General features: G+C 32.5%; 2 protein-coding genes across 4 annotated transcripts; both read right to left on the bottom strand.

Moving 5' to 3' along the window:
• Positions 1–84: 84 nt before the first annotated feature.
• LOC139517888 (uncharacterized) lies at positions 85–14,156 on the bottom strand. 3 transcript variants are annotated; one of them, XM_071309376.1, is made up of 4 exons: positions 14,027–14,146; positions 11,984–12,028; positions 10,620–11,414; positions 85–397 (listed from the first exon to the last, which is right to left on the bottom strand). In XM_071309376.1, exons 1-4 carry the CDS (start codon positions 14,073–14,075, stop codon positions 111–113), a joined length of 1,176 nt encoding a protein of 391 aa, XP_071165477.1. In that variant the 5' UTR covers positions 14,076–14,146; the 3' UTR covers positions 85–110. The 3 variants fall into 3 exon arrangements, with proteins under 3 accessions (XP_071165477.1, XP_071165480.1, XP_071165478.1); XM_071309379.1 differs by lacking the exons at positions 10,620–11,414; positions 11,984–12,028; positions 14,027–14,146 and adding exons at positions 752–1,282; positions 1,811–1,855; positions 2,797–2,963; XM_071309377.1 differs by lacking the exon at positions 85–397 and adding an exon at positions 10,029–10,341 and having other exon boundaries at positions 14,027–14,156.
• A 4,042-nt stretch (positions 14,157–18,198) lies between these two features.
• On the bottom strand, positions 18,199–21,038 carry LOC139517865 (KRAB-A domain-containing protein 2-like). Its single transcript, XM_071309335.1, has 2 exons — positions 20,371–21,038; positions 18,199–19,820 (listed from the first exon to the last, which is right to left on the bottom strand). Exons 1-2 carry the CDS (start codon positions 20,553–20,555, stop codon positions 18,275–18,277), a joined length of 1,731 nt encoding a protein of 576 aa, XP_071165436.1. The 5' UTR covers positions 20,556–21,038; the 3' UTR covers positions 18,199–18,274.
• Positions 21,039–21,194: the final 156 nt, after the last annotated feature.

Here is a 21,194-nt window from a genome sequence, read left to right as displayed (position 1 = left end):
CTGCTTAATTTCTATGCCGAGTTTATTTTATGAATGAATTGAATATCTAAAGACAAGTATTTTTGGAAAAAATGACACCTTTCATTAAAAGTAATAAATACTTTATTGATTTAATATCCGCCACCTCCATGTGTAACCTCAACCGCTGCATTATAGCTTCCCGAATGCGTGACTAGTGGACTGCGATAACTTCCTGTATCAGACACCAATGGACCGTGAAAACGTTCTGGATTATTGACGACTGGACCGTGATATCGTCCTAAATCACCACCTCCTAGACCATTATAACTTCTCTGACCGTCTCCATACGTATGCCTGTAAGCGATCCCACCATTCTCTTGTATGTGGTGATGGAGATTGCTGTTTCGATTCACAAAGTTTGGAGTATAGTGGTGAACTAAAACAAAATATTCTGATATATACTATCTCGCATATGCACTGTTAAATGTGTATTTAAAACTGATAATAAGTTGGATATGTATTTTAGTATGCTATAAATCAAATATTAGAATTAGAGTCAAGTCCGTGAATACGATTTTGACAGCTTGTACCTCTTTACTTATTACCTAATCGAGTAATAGGATATATTTAATTCAAAATAGATATTGTACTACTTTTTTACACTTTCGATGAATCAGGTAATCATGAATGTGACCTACCTAGTTTATTTTCGATTTATAAGTTTGACTGTCCCTCTGGTATCTGTCGTCTCTCTTTTATGAAATATTAACTTAATTAACTAAAGACTTACTGTTTCTTCGAAAGCCATGACTAGTTCTTGAACTGTAGAGATCGTATCCATTATCAAAACTTTCAATAGGCCCATGTCCACGAGCATCTTCACCTTTATTAACATGTGCGTGAACAGGTTTGTGCACATGAACATGAACAGGTCTGTGCACATGAACATGAACAGGTTTGTGCACATGAACATGAACAGGTTTGTGCACATGAACGTGTTTGCGAACATACTTGTGTCGATATTTGCGAACATACTTGTGTCGATATTTGCGCACATACTTGTGTCGATATTTGTGAAGAAGCTTGTGTAGATATCTGTGAATATGATGCTTATGAATGTATCTGTGTTTGTATATCTTCCGCACATAGTGTTTTCTTCTAAACAATTTAAAGATTCTTTTTTTATAATACTTTCTTCTAAATAATTTTAAGGTTCTTCTTTTATAGTACTTTCTTCTGAACAATTTAAATACTCTTCTTTTATAATGCCTTCTTCGAAGCACGATTCTTCGTGCATGATATCTTCGTATGTGTCTAAAGCCTAAAACAGAATTATCACAAATGCTGAAACGTTTCATAATAGGAACGAAAAAAGTTGCAAATATGTGTTTAGTTTGAATTCTACATTCATTTGAAACCAGTTTCGTATGATTATAAATCTGATATGCTATTTCAAACCCTCTTCAACCCTATTTTATCATAAACGTGTTTCTGTTCGTTAAGAACTTTTATATCATTCTAACCTCAATGTAATTTTTATAAAATAAAGACGTTCAGTGGTTGCCGTTTGTTGACGTGATTCATAAGTGTTTCTCATTTCTCGTTTTTTTTTATATAGATTAGACCGTTGGTTTTCCTGTTTTCCTGGGGTTTTTTTTCACAAGATATTTTTGAAGCCCTTTATATGTTGCTGTTCGGTTTGAGCCCATGCCCGGTGTTGAAGGCCTTACTGTGACCTATAATGGTTTACTTTTTACTTATAGTGACTTGGATGAATAGTTGTCTCATTGTCACTCATAACACAACTTGTGATATCTATTCATCAAAATATAGAATGTTAAATACATACTTATTCTTCTTATATGTCTTCTACCATAGGATTCTGCTACTACAACTAAAACCATACATACATATAAATTAGTTCTTAATTCAAAATGAAATATTAAGTAGACAACAACCGTTACACATATGCAGCTTTTTTGCAATTCTGTTTTTGTTATTGTTTCAATACAATTTTACCATTGTCATAATTTATCGATTATTATAAGGCATTGAAGTCAATAGAATTATTAAAAACTTTGCCAAAATGTAGTTAATATCATTCTTAATTAAAAGATAATCAAAAGCATGAGTAAATTGATTTTAGGCTGCAGGTTGCAAAGTTGTACGATTTGTAAGATCTATAAATGCAACCCGTATTCCTCCTACAAAAATTCAGAAAAAAATCTTAATCAATTATTTATGAAATTAAAGCATCTATGTTATCCCCTTTTATATTGAAAGTTATAAATTTTTGTCTGTAAAACAGCCGTAATGATCACATGCTTTTTGTCATTAAACTGCAGTCTTTAAATCGTTCTTACATATAGTTTCGATTCAATTGGTTAGTCGATATGACTTAAATGTGGATTTGCACAACGGCTGTTGCAGGTGATCCTCCTCAACCTAAATTAAGTCTACGAAAGACTGTTTTGGAAAACAGTTTTAAATAGCTGGCGTAGACGAAATTATATTTTTTTTAGAGGCAAATAAAAAAATCTTTATAAGGTACTAATTTCTGTGCATGAAAATAAAATTGATAATAGCAATGAGAAATGTGTAAAAGTGATAACAGCCCATGCCAAAGAGTAGAACACAGCCAAAAGGCACCAACGGGTCTTCAATACAGCGAAAAATCCCGCACCTTGAGGCGGGATCCAGTTTAAGAAAAATCTGAACTAGTTTAGTGAAAATGGCCGTTAAACTTAACTGCAAAGAAATGAATGACCTTAACATTTATGACTGAAAAAGTGTTATTGTGACGTAATTTCTAGACAACACGTAACTATACCATACCTAGTACAGCAAGGATGATCAGTATGGATAACAATCCAACCTTCATCATGGAGTTTTCTTAAAACTGCCACTCACAAATATCTATGGTCAGACCAGTTCTATATTAACTTTCATTTTGGAGGTGGCTCCTAGAGAATAGTGCTTTTTCTATTTATATAGTAAAATGTGTCTTACAATATGTTACTAGCTTATATATGTCATAGTTCTTATTTCGTGTTTCCCTTTTGAAAATATCTTCGTTTTACAAAAACCTTCCCGTATTTGACATGTACAATTTGGAGATTACAATTATTATGTTGATGTAATCTTTTCCCGACATGAAACCACCATAGATAAGGGATATAATATTCAATAAACCTTAAATTATTTAAGGTAAAGACACCATTCGACAACTAAAAACAAGTGCAGATTATTGTTATGTGGACATCAAGTGCAGATGATTATTGAGAGAAAAATATATTTCTTAATAAATCAGTTTCAGACAAACCTGAGTTTCAACTTTGATTGTGCAAAATGTATATTTCTATGATTCAAGTGAACGGTAGATTAACAACCTTGAAATAAATTATAAAAAAATGACTGTAATATTTTTTTCTGTCTATTCGAAATAACATAAAAAATGTGGTGCACACTGTTAAATAACCCGCTACGCGCGTTATTCAGTATGCACCACATTTTTTAATGTTATTTCTTCATAGACAGAAAAAATATTACAGTCATTCCTTAAATAAATATGTTTATAAATCCAAAATTCGAAGAACTTGAAACATGACCTTGATGTTAGTGATTGTTTTGATGTTTATACATAATATAACAAAACATCGGACTAGCATGTAAACATTGTTTTTTTGTGTGTACTTTTTTAACCTCGGAATAAACGTAAATGACATACTAATAATTATATGTCTTTTCTTGTCGTTGATTTGCATATTGGAAAATATATATTATATATTATTTATATACTGTTATTGCAGATGTCAAACCTTTTTTTTGTTATAGAGTTAATGTTGGCATTGTGATTGGATGTCTTGTCCTAATGGCAGTGATTGCGATCCTGGTTTATAAATTAGTTATCGGTTAGTACCATCTTGTCTCTATAACAGTAATTGTGATCCTATCAGATTTTGATCATGGTTTATTGATTTCTATTGGTTAGTAAGGCTGTATAGTACAGATGTTGGAAATTCAAGAACAAAACAATAACATAACAAACTAAACAGGTGTAAGCAGTGCAAAGTAGTCAAATAAATTGGTAGATGATTTAAACTTCACCTTGGCCGGCTATTATCTTTATACGTTTAGTGATATCCGATAGTACGAAATAATAGGGTTCTGGCACCAGTTGTTTTAGTTCAGTTAAGGTACGGTAAAGGGGCACTAGATAAAATTGGTAACATTTTCAATGAAACTACGATCCACATAGTCTATAAACAAAAAGTCACCGAACGGCATAGACAATGAACAAAAGCCTATACTGTATAGTCATCTATAAAAGGTTGCGACACGTCAAAATGTGAAACAAAAAACAAATTAAACATAATTTCTGACCAAAAACAATTAACAAAAAAAAAATATGACAGACAGCCTTCAACGACAAACAATGAATTACAAGCTCCTGAAATTGGACACACCCATATAAGATGAGGCTGAATTACATAAGAAAAAGTTTGTACCAAGTCAGGAATATGGCAGTTATTATCCATTCGTTTTATGTGTTTGAGATTTTGATCTTGCCATTTGGTTAGGGACTTATTTTGTGATTTTACTTTATACAGATATTTTTTGGGTGCTCAATCATATCTAACCCAGAATTTTAAGTTGACTCATCAGATCTGCACAAAACAACTAAAATAAAAACAAATGACAAAATTATTGATCTACGACTTCTTGCAGATTTAAGGTCAATTAAAACTTTAGAAATAATTCATGGAAGCCATAGATTGTTTGAATTTAACACATGGCCTTGGTCGTGATATTCAAATTTTATCCTGAGCGTTAGCGAGAGATAAAATTAACAAATATCACGGCCCAGGCCATGTGTAAATTTCCAACAATCTATGGCTTCCATGATGTATTTCGATTCTAATAGAACAAATACGGTCATTAAAATGCTATACCCCCTAAAAATAAGAAAATAAAAAAACCATGCAAAACAAAGAAAGTCTAACTTTTACAGCCACAAAATGTTTGAGTTTTTAAAGTTTGACGTTAATTATTACGACCATAGATTGTAATACTAAAACACGCAATACACACCTGTATAACTGCATGTTTATCTACCCACTGCATTTGTTTTTCCTGATAGTAATACTTCCTTATAGTTTGATACAAAACAAAAAATAACACATCGGGATAATTCTAGTATATCATTCATATCATTCTAGAAAGGTGTATTAGCAAAACTACAACACAAGATCATTAATTAATTAACAACAATATAAACAAAAGAAATATTCGTTTGACCATATAGGTCAAATTTTCGAGATTTTCCATCCAGGTAGAACATTTGACCGTTGCAGACGACGCAAAATTACAAGCTACACCCCTCAATGTGAGAATTGACTAACATCTGAATCAGAAGATTTATACTTAACTATTAAAGCTCCGTCAGGTAATTTATATACAAAAAAAAAAACATGATTTCAAAAATAGGGTTATCTCCGCTTTCGTGAAACGTATTATTTGATATTTGTAAATTTTTCGGAATACCCCTTCACTATCGATTCAATTAGTCTGCATATTATGTGACAATCTGGCCGATTATAAGTGATACAGGTTACACTGTGTAAAGCAATTCGAAATGAGTATACCAATGGAACAGACTTATTGCTGACCAAGGTGTATTTATATACATATTCCTTTCTTTTTATATATTTTTTTATTTATGTTCAGTATTAAAGCTCCATCTACATAACGGTAACTGTTATCTGTAATAGTGGTAGGTAATACATTATGGTCATCATACGGCTTTGATGCGGAAGGTTTCTTCAGCAATTGTTCTTATTTGATTCAATTCGACGTGTTAGGAAAGTCGGTACTACTGTTGGCACTCGTGTTGGATGGATGATGAATACAATATGATTTGGGGGTCATCTCCAAAAGTATAAACACTCTTTCGTAGTTTTATTACCTGTATGACTACTGAAATACATTTTACTTATTTATAATAGTATTCAAGTCACAATCAATCCAGCATTTTAAGGACCCCAAAACAAATGTCTAAATGTAAATTTTAAAATCAATTGTATTGAAGATAATTATAACACGTTCATGTAATTTTAATCATTTGATTACGGAGTGTTAAAAGGTAATATGACAAAAAGGCAAATCTTTACCTTTTGTAAAAAAATGAGTGACAAGTTTCTATTTCATTTTCAGAATTAAAAAAATCTTTAAAAAAATAAATGGACAATAGTTTTGTCCCGCCTTAGCTTCCAATGAAAACAAACTATCGTTTAACTCTCATTCTGGAATTATTTAAAACAAAATAAGGTGTCAACAATTTATTTTGGAAATCACAAGTCCTTCTGTTACACAAGAAGAATGCTGGATGATTTAGGGACGAAATCAGAAGTTTAATGTAGCTACCGGTTATAATCATTTAAATCACATATTTTTTTTCACTGATCCCTCCTTTTCTCACCTTCTTAACTTAATTTGGGATAACTTGATCGACCAATAAAGATATATGGTAAGTCGATGTCAAATAAACAAAACTCGCAGCAATTCAACCCCACAAAACTATTTGAATTAAGTTTTTTTTTATCATACATTGATCTTTTGATGTTCTCCCTTATTTTAAAGATGCAAATTTGAGATTTTGTGTTCATTTGTATAATATCATAATCAATGTATGATTTGGTAGTATTTGTTTAATATGAAAATAAGTCCAGCATACAATTCAACTATTTGATTTAGTTCGTTCCAATTATTTCTCAATTAACTACCCTGAATGTCTTTAAACGTATTCTTGTGTGATCAACATACACACAACAATCCGACATTCTTTCTTTATTTTTTTTACGTTTATTTTTGCCTCGGCGTCTACTGTCATAACTATGTTTCTTTAATGGTGTATCAATTTACTTTTGACCTATGGACTTGTAAATGATTTGGGATCTGCTTACCCTTCCGGAGTACCTGAAATCACCCCCAGTTTTTGGTGGGGTTCGTATTGCTTGTACCTTAGTTTTCTATGTTGTGTCATGTGTACAATTATTTGTCTGTTTGTCTTTTTCTTTTATAGCCATGGTGTTCAACTTGTCAGTTCATTTTCGATCTATGATTTGAATGTCCCTCTGGTATCTTTCGTCCCTCTTTTAGGTTAATATATGTTGAACTATGACGAGTCTACAGTGTTAACAAGGATATCAAATAAATTTCATGTCTAACTGCGATCTTGTCCTTTGACCTTGAAAATACACAGGATTCAAGATGTGCATAAGGACTAAGTATTACAAAGTTTGGTCAAAATCCTGGAACGATGTTGAGTCTAGAGTGTTATCACAAGGAAGCTATTAAACCAAGAGTTCCAAATGGTAAAGTTAAAATCATCCCTTCGTAAATTTTACGGACGCCATCACGGGTTGGATGACCGTTATGGAATATCTGTTTCACAGATGATTGCGGATATGTTTCTAATCCCGTTACCTTTTCCCGATTGCGACATACCGAATCAGACTAACTACGTGGTTTACACTTACACGAGAAACATGACGGGAATCACATGTGGAGCAGAGTATGCGTACACTTTCGGGCACCTGAGATGATACCCAGTTTTTGAGTGGGTTCGTGTTGCTTTAATTTTTCTATGTTGTGTTTGTGTACTATTTATTGTCTGTTAACTTTGTCTTTTTTGTTTTTAACCATAGCGTTGTTTATTATTGATGCAAGAGTTTGAATGTCCATCTGGCATCTTTCGCCCCTGATTTATCAAGGGTGTTACGGGTGGAAAGACGGACGGAAGAATGGAATGACGGTACCTTTACACGAATTCCCCTTTACTTTTTTGTCGAGATGATCGGACATGCAGAAAATGGTCTTTTACACAATGGCAATGATGGCACGAAGGTCGGTTTAATTAGTATAACGAAAAACCCTTTACATGGAATGAGATTGTAACTAGGGGAAATAATGTCAGCTGAGGCTAACTTTTTTTTAAACATCTTGAAATTTTTTTATTTCTCAAATCAAAATCATTAGAAAAGTTACCATCTTATTATATATATGAAATAGATTATTCAAATAATTGATATCAATTGATCTAAAATTGGAATTTATATTAAACATTTTTGGGTTCATGAAAAAAATAATTTTAGCGGTATCAAACACGCCTATACAGGTCACAAAAATATCAAGTATTTGTACTTTTAGAGATGGTCCCAAAATAATTTTGTATTCGTCTTCCATCCAACACGAGCGCTAACAGTAGTATCGACTTCCTTAACACGTCTAATACTAAATATTTCCAAAATTAGAATCCTAGTGTATTGCACGTATATCAATTATGATTATAAATACCAGGGGTGGATCCAGCCATTTATAAAGAGGGTTCCCAACTCAGGAGAAATTTTTCATTTTAATAAAATATTACATTGAAATTTAAATATAAATTATATTGTTAACAGTTTTCTTCAGATCTTATAATTTACCGTTAATAATTTAAACTGACATGTTTATTTTGATGTGTTGTAATTTTTAATTATTTTTTTTTTAATATTTTTATATTAAACATATTTTATTAACAATCACCTGTTACATCAACCCTCAGTTGCCCAGGGGAGCAATTTTTACAGTCTCATTTGTCGGGGAAAAAAGCAAATGAGAAAAAAAAATCCCACTATGAATTATTAACATCACCTTTATAAATCTTATCTATCCTTGTACAAATGTACATGTACCTGCAATCATTATCGATCTATATATCTTTACCAGCTCTCACCATATATAATTTATCGAATAAAGTATGTTTTTACCTTTATTTATTTCTCACAAAGGCTACCTGTATTTATTAGGCAGTTTCAATTTTATCGTACATCACGTCTTTTGTTATGTTAATTTAAATTATATTTAATTTCTGGTCGAGTGATCATTTACCACGTGCGATTTGTTAAAGGGATGTGTAGTTCATTCATAAAAAAATTGATTAATGATTTTGATTTTCAAAAAGGATTTATTTCAAAGATATGGTGAGTAAATATTTGTTTATAAAATGAACCTGTTGATACAACATGACTTGTTACAATTAGATGATATACATGAATTACATACACAATAGAAATTACATGCAGGGAGTTGAGAGCAGTGTACATATTATTATTCAATCGGTAGTAAAGAGGTCACTGCACTGACCTGACCACGCAAAATTATTTATATACAAAAAAGGTCACACATAGTAGAAAAGGCTTCGTTTTTCGTATTTGGTTTAAAACATTTGAGCAAAAATTGCATTTCATGTTTTATCATATTTAAAATCAACTATTTACTTATCCCTTTCTTTTGATATTTTGCGATATTTCTAGTTTTCCAGATAACCCATTTCGTGATTAGAAGCACCGTGTCTAAAATTTGGGTATAAGATGCATCTGCATTAATGACCCCAAAAATTATACTTGTTTCCGATTTTTGTAATTTTTCGATATTTAATTTTGAACAAAATTCCCATATTTTTTCATATATTTCCCGCCAAATGTCTTCCACCAGTTTACAATAAATAAAAAGATGAAAAAGTGATTCGTTTTCATTGTAAAAGTGACACTTCCCGTTTGAGTGATTCATTTTTTGTAATTTTTCTTCAGTGTAAATTATATTATGTAGTAACTTTCATTGAAGTTGTTTAGTTTTTCTGTTAGCTAAATTCTTATTTAAAGTTTCCCAAATGTATTCCCATGGTAGTTCATTTCCAAAATGTAAATTCCACTTAAGCTGGCTATTTGGAGCTGTTTTATTCTCATAAAAGTATCTAATATCTTTAAGGCATAATTTTTTGGCATCAACGACAATTCCATTTTTTATAAATTGACAAGAATTTGTTATTTTTATAGGTCTATCAGAATGACTTTGTATGATAGAGTCTGTTTTTAATGTTTTTTTATGTGTTGTAATTAACTCTTTGATTCGTTTGTCAATCAAAGGATTTCCAAATGCCTGCTTAACTTCTATGCTGAATTTATTTTTAAGAAGGAATTGAATATCTTAAGACAAGTATTTTGTGAACAAAATGACATCTTTCATTTAAAGTAACAGATACTTTATTGATTTAATATCCTCTACCTCCATGCGTAACCTCAACTGCTGCATTATAGCTTCCCGAATGTGTGACTAGTGGACTATGATAAATTCCTGTATCAGACACCAATGGACCGTGAAAACGTTCTGGATCATTGAAGACTGGACCGTGATATCGTCCTAGATCACCACCTCCTAGACTATGATATCTTCTCGGACCACCGCCATACACATGCCTGTAAGCGATCTCACCATGGCCTTGTAGATGGCGATGGAGATTGTGGTTTCGGTTCACAAAGTTTGGAGTATAGTGGTGAACTAAAACAAAATATTCTGATATATACTATCTCGTATATGCACTGTTAACTGTTTATTTAAACCTGATTATAAGTTGGAGATGTGTTTTAGTATGCTATAAATCAAATATAAGAATTTGAGTAAAGTCGGTAAATGTGATTTCGACAGTTAGTACCCCTTTAATTATAACCTCGTCGAGTAATAGGATATATTCAATTCAAAACAGATATTGACTACTTTTTTTTACATTTTCAATTAAATCGGTTATGAAATATTATCTTAATTAATAAAAGACTTACTGTTTCCTCGAAAGCCATGACTAGTTCTTGAATTGTAGAGATCGTATCCTTTATCAAAACTTTCAATAGGCCCATGTCCACGACCTTCTTCACCTTTATTAACATGTGCTAGAACAGTTTTGTGCACATGCACCTGAACAGGTCTGTGCACAGGAACGTGAACAGGTCTGTGCACATGAGTTAGAACAGGTTTGTACACATGAACGTGAACAGGTCTGTGCACATGAACATGAACAGGTCTGTGCACATGAGTAAGAACAGGTTTGTGCACATGTACATGAACAGGTATGTGCACAGGAACGTGAACAGGTCTGTGCACATGAGTAAGGACAGGTTTGTACACATGAACGTGAACAGGTCTGTGCACATGAACATGAACAGGTCTGTGCACATGAGTAAGAACAGGTTTGTGCACATGAACGTAAACAGGTCTGTGCACATGAACATGAACAGGTCTGTGCACAGGAACGTGAACAGGTATGTGTACATGAGTAAGAACAGGTTTGTGCACATGAACGTATTTGCGAACATACTTGTGTCGATATTTATGAAGAAGCTTGTGTAGATATCTGTGAATATGATGCTTATGAATGTATCTGTGTTTGTATATCTTCCGCACATAGTGTTTTCTTCTAAACAATTTAAAGATTCTTTTTTTATAATACTTTCTTCTAAACAATTTTAATGTTCTTCTTTTATGGTACTTTCTTCTGAACAATTTTAATACTCTTCTTTTATAATGCCTTCTTCGAAACACGATTCTTCTTGCATAATATCTTCGTACGTGTCTAAAGCCTAAAAAAGAATTATCACAAATGCTGAAACGTTTCATGATAGGGACGAAAAAAGGTGGCAAATAGGTGGTTAGTTTGAATTATACATTCATTTGAAACCAGTTTCGTGTGATTATAAATCTGATATGTTATTTCAAACCTCTTCAACCCAACTTTATCATAAACATGAATCTGTTCGTTAAGAACTTTTATATCATTCTAACCTCAATGTAATTTTTATAAAATAAAGACGTTCAGTGGTTGCCGTTTGTTGACGTGATTCATTTCTCATTTCTCGTGCTAATGCGGCGTAAAGCAACCAACAATCAATCAATCAATCAATCATTTCTCGTTTTTTTATATAGATTAGATCGTTGGTTTTCCTGTTTTTCTGTTTTCATCCCTAGATATTTTTGGAGCCCTTTATATGTTGCTGTTCGGTTTGAGCCAAGGCCTGGTGTTGGAGGCCTTTCTGTGACCTATAATGGTTTATTTTTTACTTATAGTGGCTTGGATGAATAGTTGTTTCATTGTCACTCATAACACAATTGTGATATCTATTCATCAAAATATAGAATGTTAAATACATACTAATTCTTCTTATGTGTCTTCTACCATAGGATTCTGCTACTACAACTTAAACCATATATACGCCTATATTAGTTCTTAATTCAAAATGAATTATTAAGTAGACAACAACCGTTACACATATGTAGCTTATTTTGCAATTCTGTTTTTGTTATTGTTTCAATACCATTGTCATAATTTATAGATTATTATAATGCATTGAGGAGACCTGTTTGAAGTCAATAGAATCATTAAAAACTTTGCCAAAATGTAGTTAATATCATTCTTAATTAAAAGATAATCAAAGCATGAGTAAATTGATTTTAGGCTGCAAGTTGCAAAGTTGTACGATTTGTAAGGTCTAAAAATGCAAAAAAATCAACATTTTTTTAAATTGTGGTCATCATACCCGTATTCCTCCTACAAAGAATCAGAAATAAATCCTAACCAATTATTTATGAAATTAAAGCATCTATGTTATCCCCTTTTATATTGAAAGTTATAAATTTTTGTTTGTTAAACAGACGTAATGATCACATGCTTTTTGTCATTAAACTGAAGTCTTAAAATCGATCCTACAAATAGATTGCATTTAGTTGGTTAGTCGATATGACTTTATTGTGGATTAGGTGATCCTCCTTGACCTAAATTAACTCTACTAAAGATTTTTTTAGAAAACAGTTTTAGATAGCAGGCTCAGACAAATTTGCCTTTTTTCAGAGGCAAAAAAAACCCCAAACTTTATAAAGTGCCGATTTCTGGGCAATCAAAATACAATTGATAATGGCAATGGGGAATGTGTCAAAGAGAGAAAAGACCGGCCATAGAGCACTACACGAACGGAGGCCACCAATGGGTCTTCAATACAGTGACAAACCAGCACCCAGAACCCTTAGGCGGGCTACAGCTTAACAAAAATTTTACTAGTTTGGTGAAAATACTCGTCAACCTAAACTGGAAACAAATGAATGACCTAAACATTGAAGACTAAAAATGGTCAGAAAATCCTTTCATGGGACAGGCACAAATATAATGCGAGATCTCAACTCTTTCCCTATACCTCTAGCAAAAAGAGGGACGGAAGATACCAGAGGGACGGAAGATACCAGAGGGACAGTCAAACTCATATATCGAAAATAAAATGACAACGCCATGGCTAGAAATGTAAAAGACAAACAGACAAACAATAGTACACATGACACAACATAGAAAACTAAAGAATAAGCGACACGAACCCCAATAAAAACTAGGGGTGATCTCATGTGCTCTGGAAGGGTAATCAGATCCTGCTCAACATGTGGCACCCGCCGCGTTGCTTATGTGATATTAAATCCGGTAAATAGTCTAATTCGGTAGGTCGCATTCATATAAAAGGGAAGGGGATTGTAGTTACGACGTAAGGAACATATCCGATATCATTTGTGAAACGGTTATTCCATAACGGTCAATCAACTCGTGATGTCGTCCGCAAAATTTACGAAGGGATGATTTCAACTTCACCATTTGAAACTCTTGGCTTAATAGCTTCCTTGTGAGCAGCAACCTTCTATAAAAAAAAACCGTGATAGGAAATGCAAATGTAGCGAAAACAATTACACAGCAATACGCACAGTAAAATTCATTATGAAAGAAGTCAGAGTCCGATGTCATAATAAGTAACAAAAGAAACTACTGTACTAGTATACATATTTTTAGGGGCCAGCTGAAGGACACCTACGGGTGCGGGAATTCTCGCTACATTGAAGACCCATTGGTGGCCTTCGGCTGTTGTCTGCTCTATGGTCGGGTTGTTGTCGCTTTGAAACATTCCCCATTTCCTTTCTCAATTTTATTTTTAAGTAATTGACAATGATACATAAATTTACCAGCTCTATTAAACTGATTGAAAGATTATATCTTCATCATAGGAAAAATATTCATGTGACATATTAGGTTGCAGATGACCATTTTCAACTAACTTGATATATATTCATTAATAGTCATATTATTATCTCATTGTATTGATATTGTTCATATGAACTTCTGTTTAGGGACGTAACTTCTAGACAACACGTATTTATGCCATACCTAGTACTGCAAGGATGATCAGGATGGATAACAATCCCACCTTCATCATGGAGTTGTCTTAAAACTGCCACTCACAAATATCTATGGTCTGACTAGTTCTATGTAAATTTCCATTTTGGAGGTGACTCCTAGTGAATAAAGCTTTTTTTCTATTTATAAAGTAAAAAATGTCTTCCAATATGTTACTTGCTTCTGTATGTCGTAGTTCTTATTTCGTATTTCCCTTTTGAAAATACCCTTGTTTCACTAAAAACTTCCCGTATTTGACGTGTACAATTTGGAGATTACAATTATTATGCTGATGTAATCTTTTCCCGACATGATACAACCATAGATAAGGGATATAATATTCAATAAACATTAAATTATTTAAGGTAAAGACATCATTTGACAATTGAAAACAAGTGCAGATGATTGTTATGTGGACATCAAGTGCAGATGATTATTGAGTGAAAAAATATGTTTCTTAATAAATCAGTTACAGACAAACCTGAGTTTCAACTTTGATTGTGCAAAATGTATATTTCTATGATTCAAGTGAACGGTAGATTAACAACCTTGCAATAATTTGGCTGCAAGTCATACAAGTTTCACAAGACTTCAATTGAATGCACGGTCATCCTAGTTAATATTTGTTAATGTCCTTTTGCAATATCTAACATTTAATGCCCTTAAATTTTACGAAACACTAAAGGTTTCTTCTATACTAAGATATCAATCATATTTGCCAAGTCGTTTAGGACGTTGTTAATTTTAAACTCAACTTAAAAATTGGTTTGGTCTGTCCCCTTTTCCGATTCAAGATCAACTTTGTAAAACAATCCGAATTTTCCTCTTCCATTTATGATGTAGCTATGTGTGTTAGATTCCGTTCTTGATTCAGCGACAAAACCTCGCCAATATATCTGAAAGTTAAATAACGGCACTTTGCGAAATGCTTTGTATATTTTTGTATTTGACAAGGTTCTATATGAATTCTGCTACAAAATCAAATCAGCCAGTACGGTTGCGTATCGTAAACAAGATTGTATGCTGACATATCATACCACCAAAACTATATTTTGTCGATCAACAAGTCTAGCCCTTGATGATTTCATCATCTAGACTATATATATGTATTTGTTGTAGGAATCAGTGTGGGTGTTCACAAAGGAAGACTTTTAATTACCCAAAACAAAGAATTTGTATCTACATTTCAATTTTTTTTAGAAAAACATTCCAAAATGTTTTCTTCTAAAATATACACTATATTAAAAAGATAAAAAAATATATTATTAGATCATTCGTCAATTATTTCACCACTTATGGAAGTACACCACTAATTCATGGTCCCATTGCTTTCTATGTTAAATTCCTCCGTTTCAAGCAGGCACACCTCTTTTATTTTAAGTTCAAATAAAGTGGCAATCATTGCATTTCAAAGCAACACTTTATGGTGTCTTGTACTGAAAAAATCAACATACCTTGCATGGCATATAAGAAAGAACTGGTTCCCGGAACTTCAGATGTACCAAAACAGGTACTTCAGATCTGACAAAGAGACCAAATGTACCCTCTTTTTAAAATTTGGTGCAGTTTTTTTAATATTCAAAACTAAAGGTCCAAAAGTGTTCTACAATGATCACCAGTCCTTCAGCTTTCATTTGATACCAAAAATCACCGTGTAGAACGCCACATGCAGGGTGTCGGCTATGTTTGACATGGGGTGGCAATTTCGAAGCGACGAAAAAGTAACAAGGTAAGTTCAAGCATCAAAATTTCTTATTTTTAGAACTCTCAGTACCATATAATGTATTGCACGGAAGGAACCGCAACATAATCTATTTCTTGAAAGCAGAAGCAGTCGTTTTCAGTGCTCAATTTTCTCAAACACCTCGCCCTAGTTTTCCGTGTTGCAGATTTTGAGGCTTTTTATGCAAACTTCGGTATAAAAAACTACTTTACACAGCTACCCTTCGTATTATTTATATAGAATTGTATTCCTCTCATTGACTTATACCAAATACCAGTTTCTAAGTTAAAATTAATTGGTTTTAAAACTGTTATTCATCAAAATATAAAGTGTCGCTCGGGGTGTCAGATTTTGCGTCGCAAGGGGTAGAGGCTTGTCATAAAAAAAAATACATATTTGCATGTAAATTAGTCTTCATATGATACATTTTATTTCAAACACATCTACTATACCATGACAAAACAAGATTTTTCATTTTGCCTGTTTTTGGTCTTACAATAAAATTAACGGTACCAATTTTGTTGCACCAGATGCCCATTTTGATATTTACATGTCTCTTCAGTGATGCTCGTGGCCAAAATATTTGAAATCCAAAGCTTATATAAAAGATGAAGAGCTATAATCCAAAAGGTCCAAAAAGTATAAATATATGCTTTTGATTTCATTCACATCTTATTTACCATGACAAAATAAGGGTTTTTCATATTTCCTGTTTTTGGTCTTATAAAACATGTGCTTTTGATTTCATTCATAGTAAAAAATGGTACGGAATGTTTTTTTCACATTGCATACAAGGGTGCTCCTCTCCGTTATGTATCTTTAGGTGCTTATTGAGGGATCATGACTCGTGCTTATATCTTTTGGTACACACATGACAAACAAACTGCTCGCCAACCTCCTCTTCGTGGTCTATTTCAAATCCTTCTCGTTCCATTCCTTTAAAAAATATATACGTTTATGCATTTACATAGTGTCTAAACAACAATTAATCTATTTGGGCGTCGGTCAGTTTGTGAAAATAAACTGATACAGTTACTAAATAAAAATTATATAAAATCATTTACGATCTCGAATATACATTTGCATTTACGAAATTGAAAAACATATCATGAAAAGATTAAAAGATTTATATGTCCATAGCATTTGATTAAGTGTATTCCTATTCAACTCAATTTAAATCATTAATGATTTGATAATTAATCGGGTACACCCTTCTTCATTCATACGTGTAATTTTCATATTCTTACGTCCATTTGTCAATATTTTTGTATTTCAAAGGTATAATATAAAACAAACAACATTACACTTCTATTCATATCCAATTATTTTTCTACTTTGAGGCTTTATTTGCTATGTCTATCAATAAAAATCCACATTACTTAAAAGACTAAAATATGGACCAAATGACATACCTTAAGTTTGTAATTTGTCATCATAACAGTGTAGGTGTGTTTGAATTAAAAAGTATCAGATAGAGATCGATTTATAAGAAAATGTATTCTTTTTTATGACAAGCCTTTACCCCTTGCGACGCACAATCTGACACCCCGAGCGACACTTTATATTTTGATGAATAACAGTTTTAAAACCAATCAATTTTAACTAAGAAACTGGTATTTGGTATAAGTCAATGAGAGGAATACAATTCTATATAAATGATACGGAGGGTACCTGTGTAAAGTAGTTTTTTATACCGAAATTTGCATATAAAGCCTCAAAATCTGCAACACGGAAAACTAGGGCGAGGTGTTTGAGAAAACTGAGCACTGAAAACGACTGCTTCTGCTTTCAGGAAATAGATTATGTTGCGGTTCCTTCCGTGCAATACATTATATGATACTGAGAGTTCTAAAAATAAGAAATTTTGATGCTTGAACTTACCTTGTTACTTTTTCGTCGCTTCGAAATTGCCACCCCATGTCAAACATAGCCGACACCCCGCATGTGGCGTTCTACACGGTGAAAATACCTAAATATTCTACATATTTTGAAAGTTACACTCATGCGTAGGAACTATTTTGTGTTAAATATGTACTACTTTCTGGAGAGGGTAAACAAATTGTATTATTCCAAGCAATATCATGTATATATGTTACAGTGAATTTGTATAATCAGTGATTATGTAGAATCCCTGAAATTTTCAGGAATTATGTAGAATCACTGGTTAGTTTAGGGATTATATATAATCACTGAAAATTTCAGGGATTATGTATAATCACTAGAAAAAATGTCAGGGATTATGCATAATAACTGAAATGAAGAATTAGTTTCATTTATAAAGAAAATAAATAAAATTAAATAATTTATTCTATAGAATCATATTAAAACATAATTATTCACATACATTTTAAAATGTTTAGCACAATATGTTAAAAAATTATATTAAAATGTTAGGCACAACGTAATAAAATGTCAAACACAATGTAATAAAATGATCAGCACAACATAGTAATATATTAAAATGTTAGGCACTATAAACAATATTTTAAAATGTCAGGCACAATATTTAAAAACAATCATTTATTTTTACAAACTAAATTTGGATGGCACCGACTATTGCACTCTTGTCCCGCTTTTCTACATGCACATCTGTTGGTTTCACATCTGTTTTTACCGCAACATCCACATTTTAAAAAACCCTGTCCTTCACATATTGAATCGGATTTTACAGCACGTCTTAAGGAAATAAAATTTTCAGTACACACATCTGAAGGTACCAAAAAAAGGGAATCAGCAACCTCGAACTGGGTTCTTGTATATGACCCGAGCAGGATACCATGTTTTGTGGCCAAGCGATATCCCTTTTCAGTCTTTTGATGAACGATGGCCATGATGTTTTTTGTGTCTCCCTTTCCTCTGTCAACATGCGGGATTGGTATCAAAACATTACAACCAATGTCAGCCTCCTCTAAAACTTTGTTCGATCTGTTGATCATTCGTTCTGCCTGTTTTTCTGTACACATAGTTGCATTAGTTCTCTCGGTTTGTATTTCTTGTTCATTTGTACACAAAAAGCACAAAACAGATGTCCCATAACCTTCTTCGCCATTTGCTTTACCACAAATAACATGCACTGTTGATGTACAATTTGAACATGAATGTGCATTTGACGCTGGCTTTTGACAAACAATACATGTGATGTCGTCGCTATCAATTGGAATATTTATATCATTGATGTCCATGCCTTCTTCGTTATCACGAAATCCTGTATTGGTAATATCTTTCAGATCATCCTCTGTATTTAAGAGCGAAATTATTTCATCTGGCAAGGAGGATGTTGTTAGGCCAACCTTTGCCTCTACTCCAAACATTGCTTTATACGGTGTGCGTTTAATGCCAGAGTGGTAGCTTTGAATTTTTTGAAATTGGACAAATTTAATTCCAACAGGCCAATCTTTAACACCATTATCCCGCATCCATGTAATTGTCATATCTTTGATATCAGCATTTGCACGTTCGACACTTCCTTGACTTTGAGGGTGTCTTGGCTTCCCGTGAACGATTTTACACTCTGGCCATAAATCTTTTAATTGAGAAATAATACTCGCAGTAAATTCAGCACCATTGTCACTTTGTAAAATGTTAGGGGCACCAAAAAGAAGAAATATATCAAGAATCTGCATTGCAACCTCTGCTGCCCGTTTTGATTTCAGAGGCCGAAGAACCACAAATTTAGTCATATGATCTTGGTAAACCATAATGTACTTAAAATCGTCAAAACTTAATGATTGCATATCAACTAAATCCATTTGTCCACGTGAATTGAATTCTTTGCTAACTATAGGTTTAACAACAAGTCCCTTACTTGCAATTTTACGCTTCTTTAATGGACATTCTTCACACAACTCCTTAAAAAGTTCAACAGCCTCTGTTGAAACATTGGCATATTTTCTATTTGCTTCCTTGATCATCTTATCACGCCCGCCATGCCCTGTTGCAATGTGAATTTTGTAAACAATGTTATACATATCCTCCAGACAAGCGTAGTATTTAATATCATCATCAGAGGAACTACGTTTTCTGATAATTTTCTGTATGTCTCCACATTGAAGGATTTCATACCTAAAATAGTCGAAATATATTTTGAATCCTTTGGTATTATCAACAATTTAAATAAAACGATTCAAGATAACTACAGGAGAACAAGCTTTACTGTACCTGTCATTTGTGTTATTTGTTTTTCAATCACCCCCCCCCCCCCAAAAAAAACAACCAAAAAAACAACAACAACCTGAACCAACCACGCATTTGGTATCCCTTTTATGAGGGGGTACATTTGAAGTGCACATATTTTTTATTTGTAGAAACTTGAACCTGAGCAAAAGAACTGTATTTATCTGCAGAAAACTAAAAAAAATCTTCACTCCCCCCCTCCCCACACACACACAAATAGTTTACCCAGGAGACGCAAATCGTAGAAATGATACATGTACTTTTGATTCTGTAAATCTAGTTATACGAGTTTTGCTATTCACACTAAAAATGTATTTGTTCAGATATTTGTTATTACATGTATTTGTTTTTTGTAATTATGTAAAGAGTGTGATCTGTATAAAAAAATCAAAGTTGAAATGACCCTTTTAACTATTTGAACAATTAAAAAAAAACTTACTTTGTCAGCAGATAGTAATAAGCAGGAGTTTTGTCTTCTTTACTTGGTTCTTTAGTCATCAAATTAACAATATCATTGTATTTATTCCTTGTCCATATCTTGCATTTGGTTTTTTCCTCAGCAATTTGCAGTAACTTTTGAGCATACGTTTGCTCTAACCCAAGCAACATCTGTGCCTGTGCCATACTTGAGTGTTTGTGAAATAATGAGGTTCAACAATTGAATTAAATATCACTTGAAAAACTGTTCACTTAAGATTAACCTAGTACATGTAGTAGAAGATCAGGAATAAAAACTGTTCACTAAAAACTTTCAAGGAATAACAAATAAAATTGTAATAATTTGTCTATATTTATTTTTTATCAAACAAAGGATCTTTAGATATTGATAATCCCTGAAACTATATTAAAGAATTGTAGAATAATCATTAAAATATTTATTTTTGTTATCAAACAAAGGATCTTCAGATTATTGATAATCCCTGAAATCATATTAGGGAATTTGTAGAATAATTATCAAAATTTTCAGTGATTATGTAAAATCACTGGTCATTTTCAGGGATTATATATAATCACTAATGAGTTTAGTTATTCTACATAATCCCTGAAAAATCAGGGATTCTACATAATCACTGATTATACAAATTCACTGTAACATATATACTTATATTTTTTAAGACGTTATAAATAAAACTTAGCATCAATATTTTTATGTTGTATACAAGAGAAAAGAAATATAAAAATAGTACGTTTTGGTAATTTAACCTCATAACTAGCGATCAGTCTATTTTAAAACATTAATGACTGAAATAAACAGGAAATCTT

This window comes from Mytilus edulis, chromosome 3, assembly GCF_963676685.1.
Source record: "Mytilus edulis chromosome 3, xbMytEdul2.2, whole genome shotgun sequence".
Lineage (NCBI taxonomy): Eukaryota > Metazoa > Mollusca > Bivalvia > Mytilida > Mytilidae > Mytilus > Mytilus edulis.
This window is presented reverse-complemented; position numbering and strand designations above follow the sequence as displayed.

Bases quoted from the DNA above. Each gene is read 5' to 3' on its own strand.
- LOC139517888 (XM_071309377.1), bottom strand. From the start codon at position 14,075: ATGATGAAGGTGGGATTGTTATCCATCCTGATCATCCTTGCAGTACTA. The intron at 11,415-11,983 runs GTATGTATTTAA...ATTCTTTTTTAG, and splicing joins AAGACACATAAGAAGAATTA to GCTTTAGACACGTACGAAGA. The intron at 10,342-10,619 runs GTAAGTCTTTTA...ATTTTGTTTTAG, and splicing joins TCATGGCTTTCGAGGAAACA to TTCACCACTATACTCCAAAC.
- LOC139517865 (XM_071309335.1), bottom strand. From the start codon at position 20,555: ATGGCACAGGCACAGATGTTGCTTGGGTTAGAGCAAACGTATGCTCAA. The intron at 19,821-20,370 runs GTAAGTTTTTTT...CGACTATTTTAG, and splicing joins TATTACTATCTGCTGACAAA to GTATGAAATCCTTCAATGTG.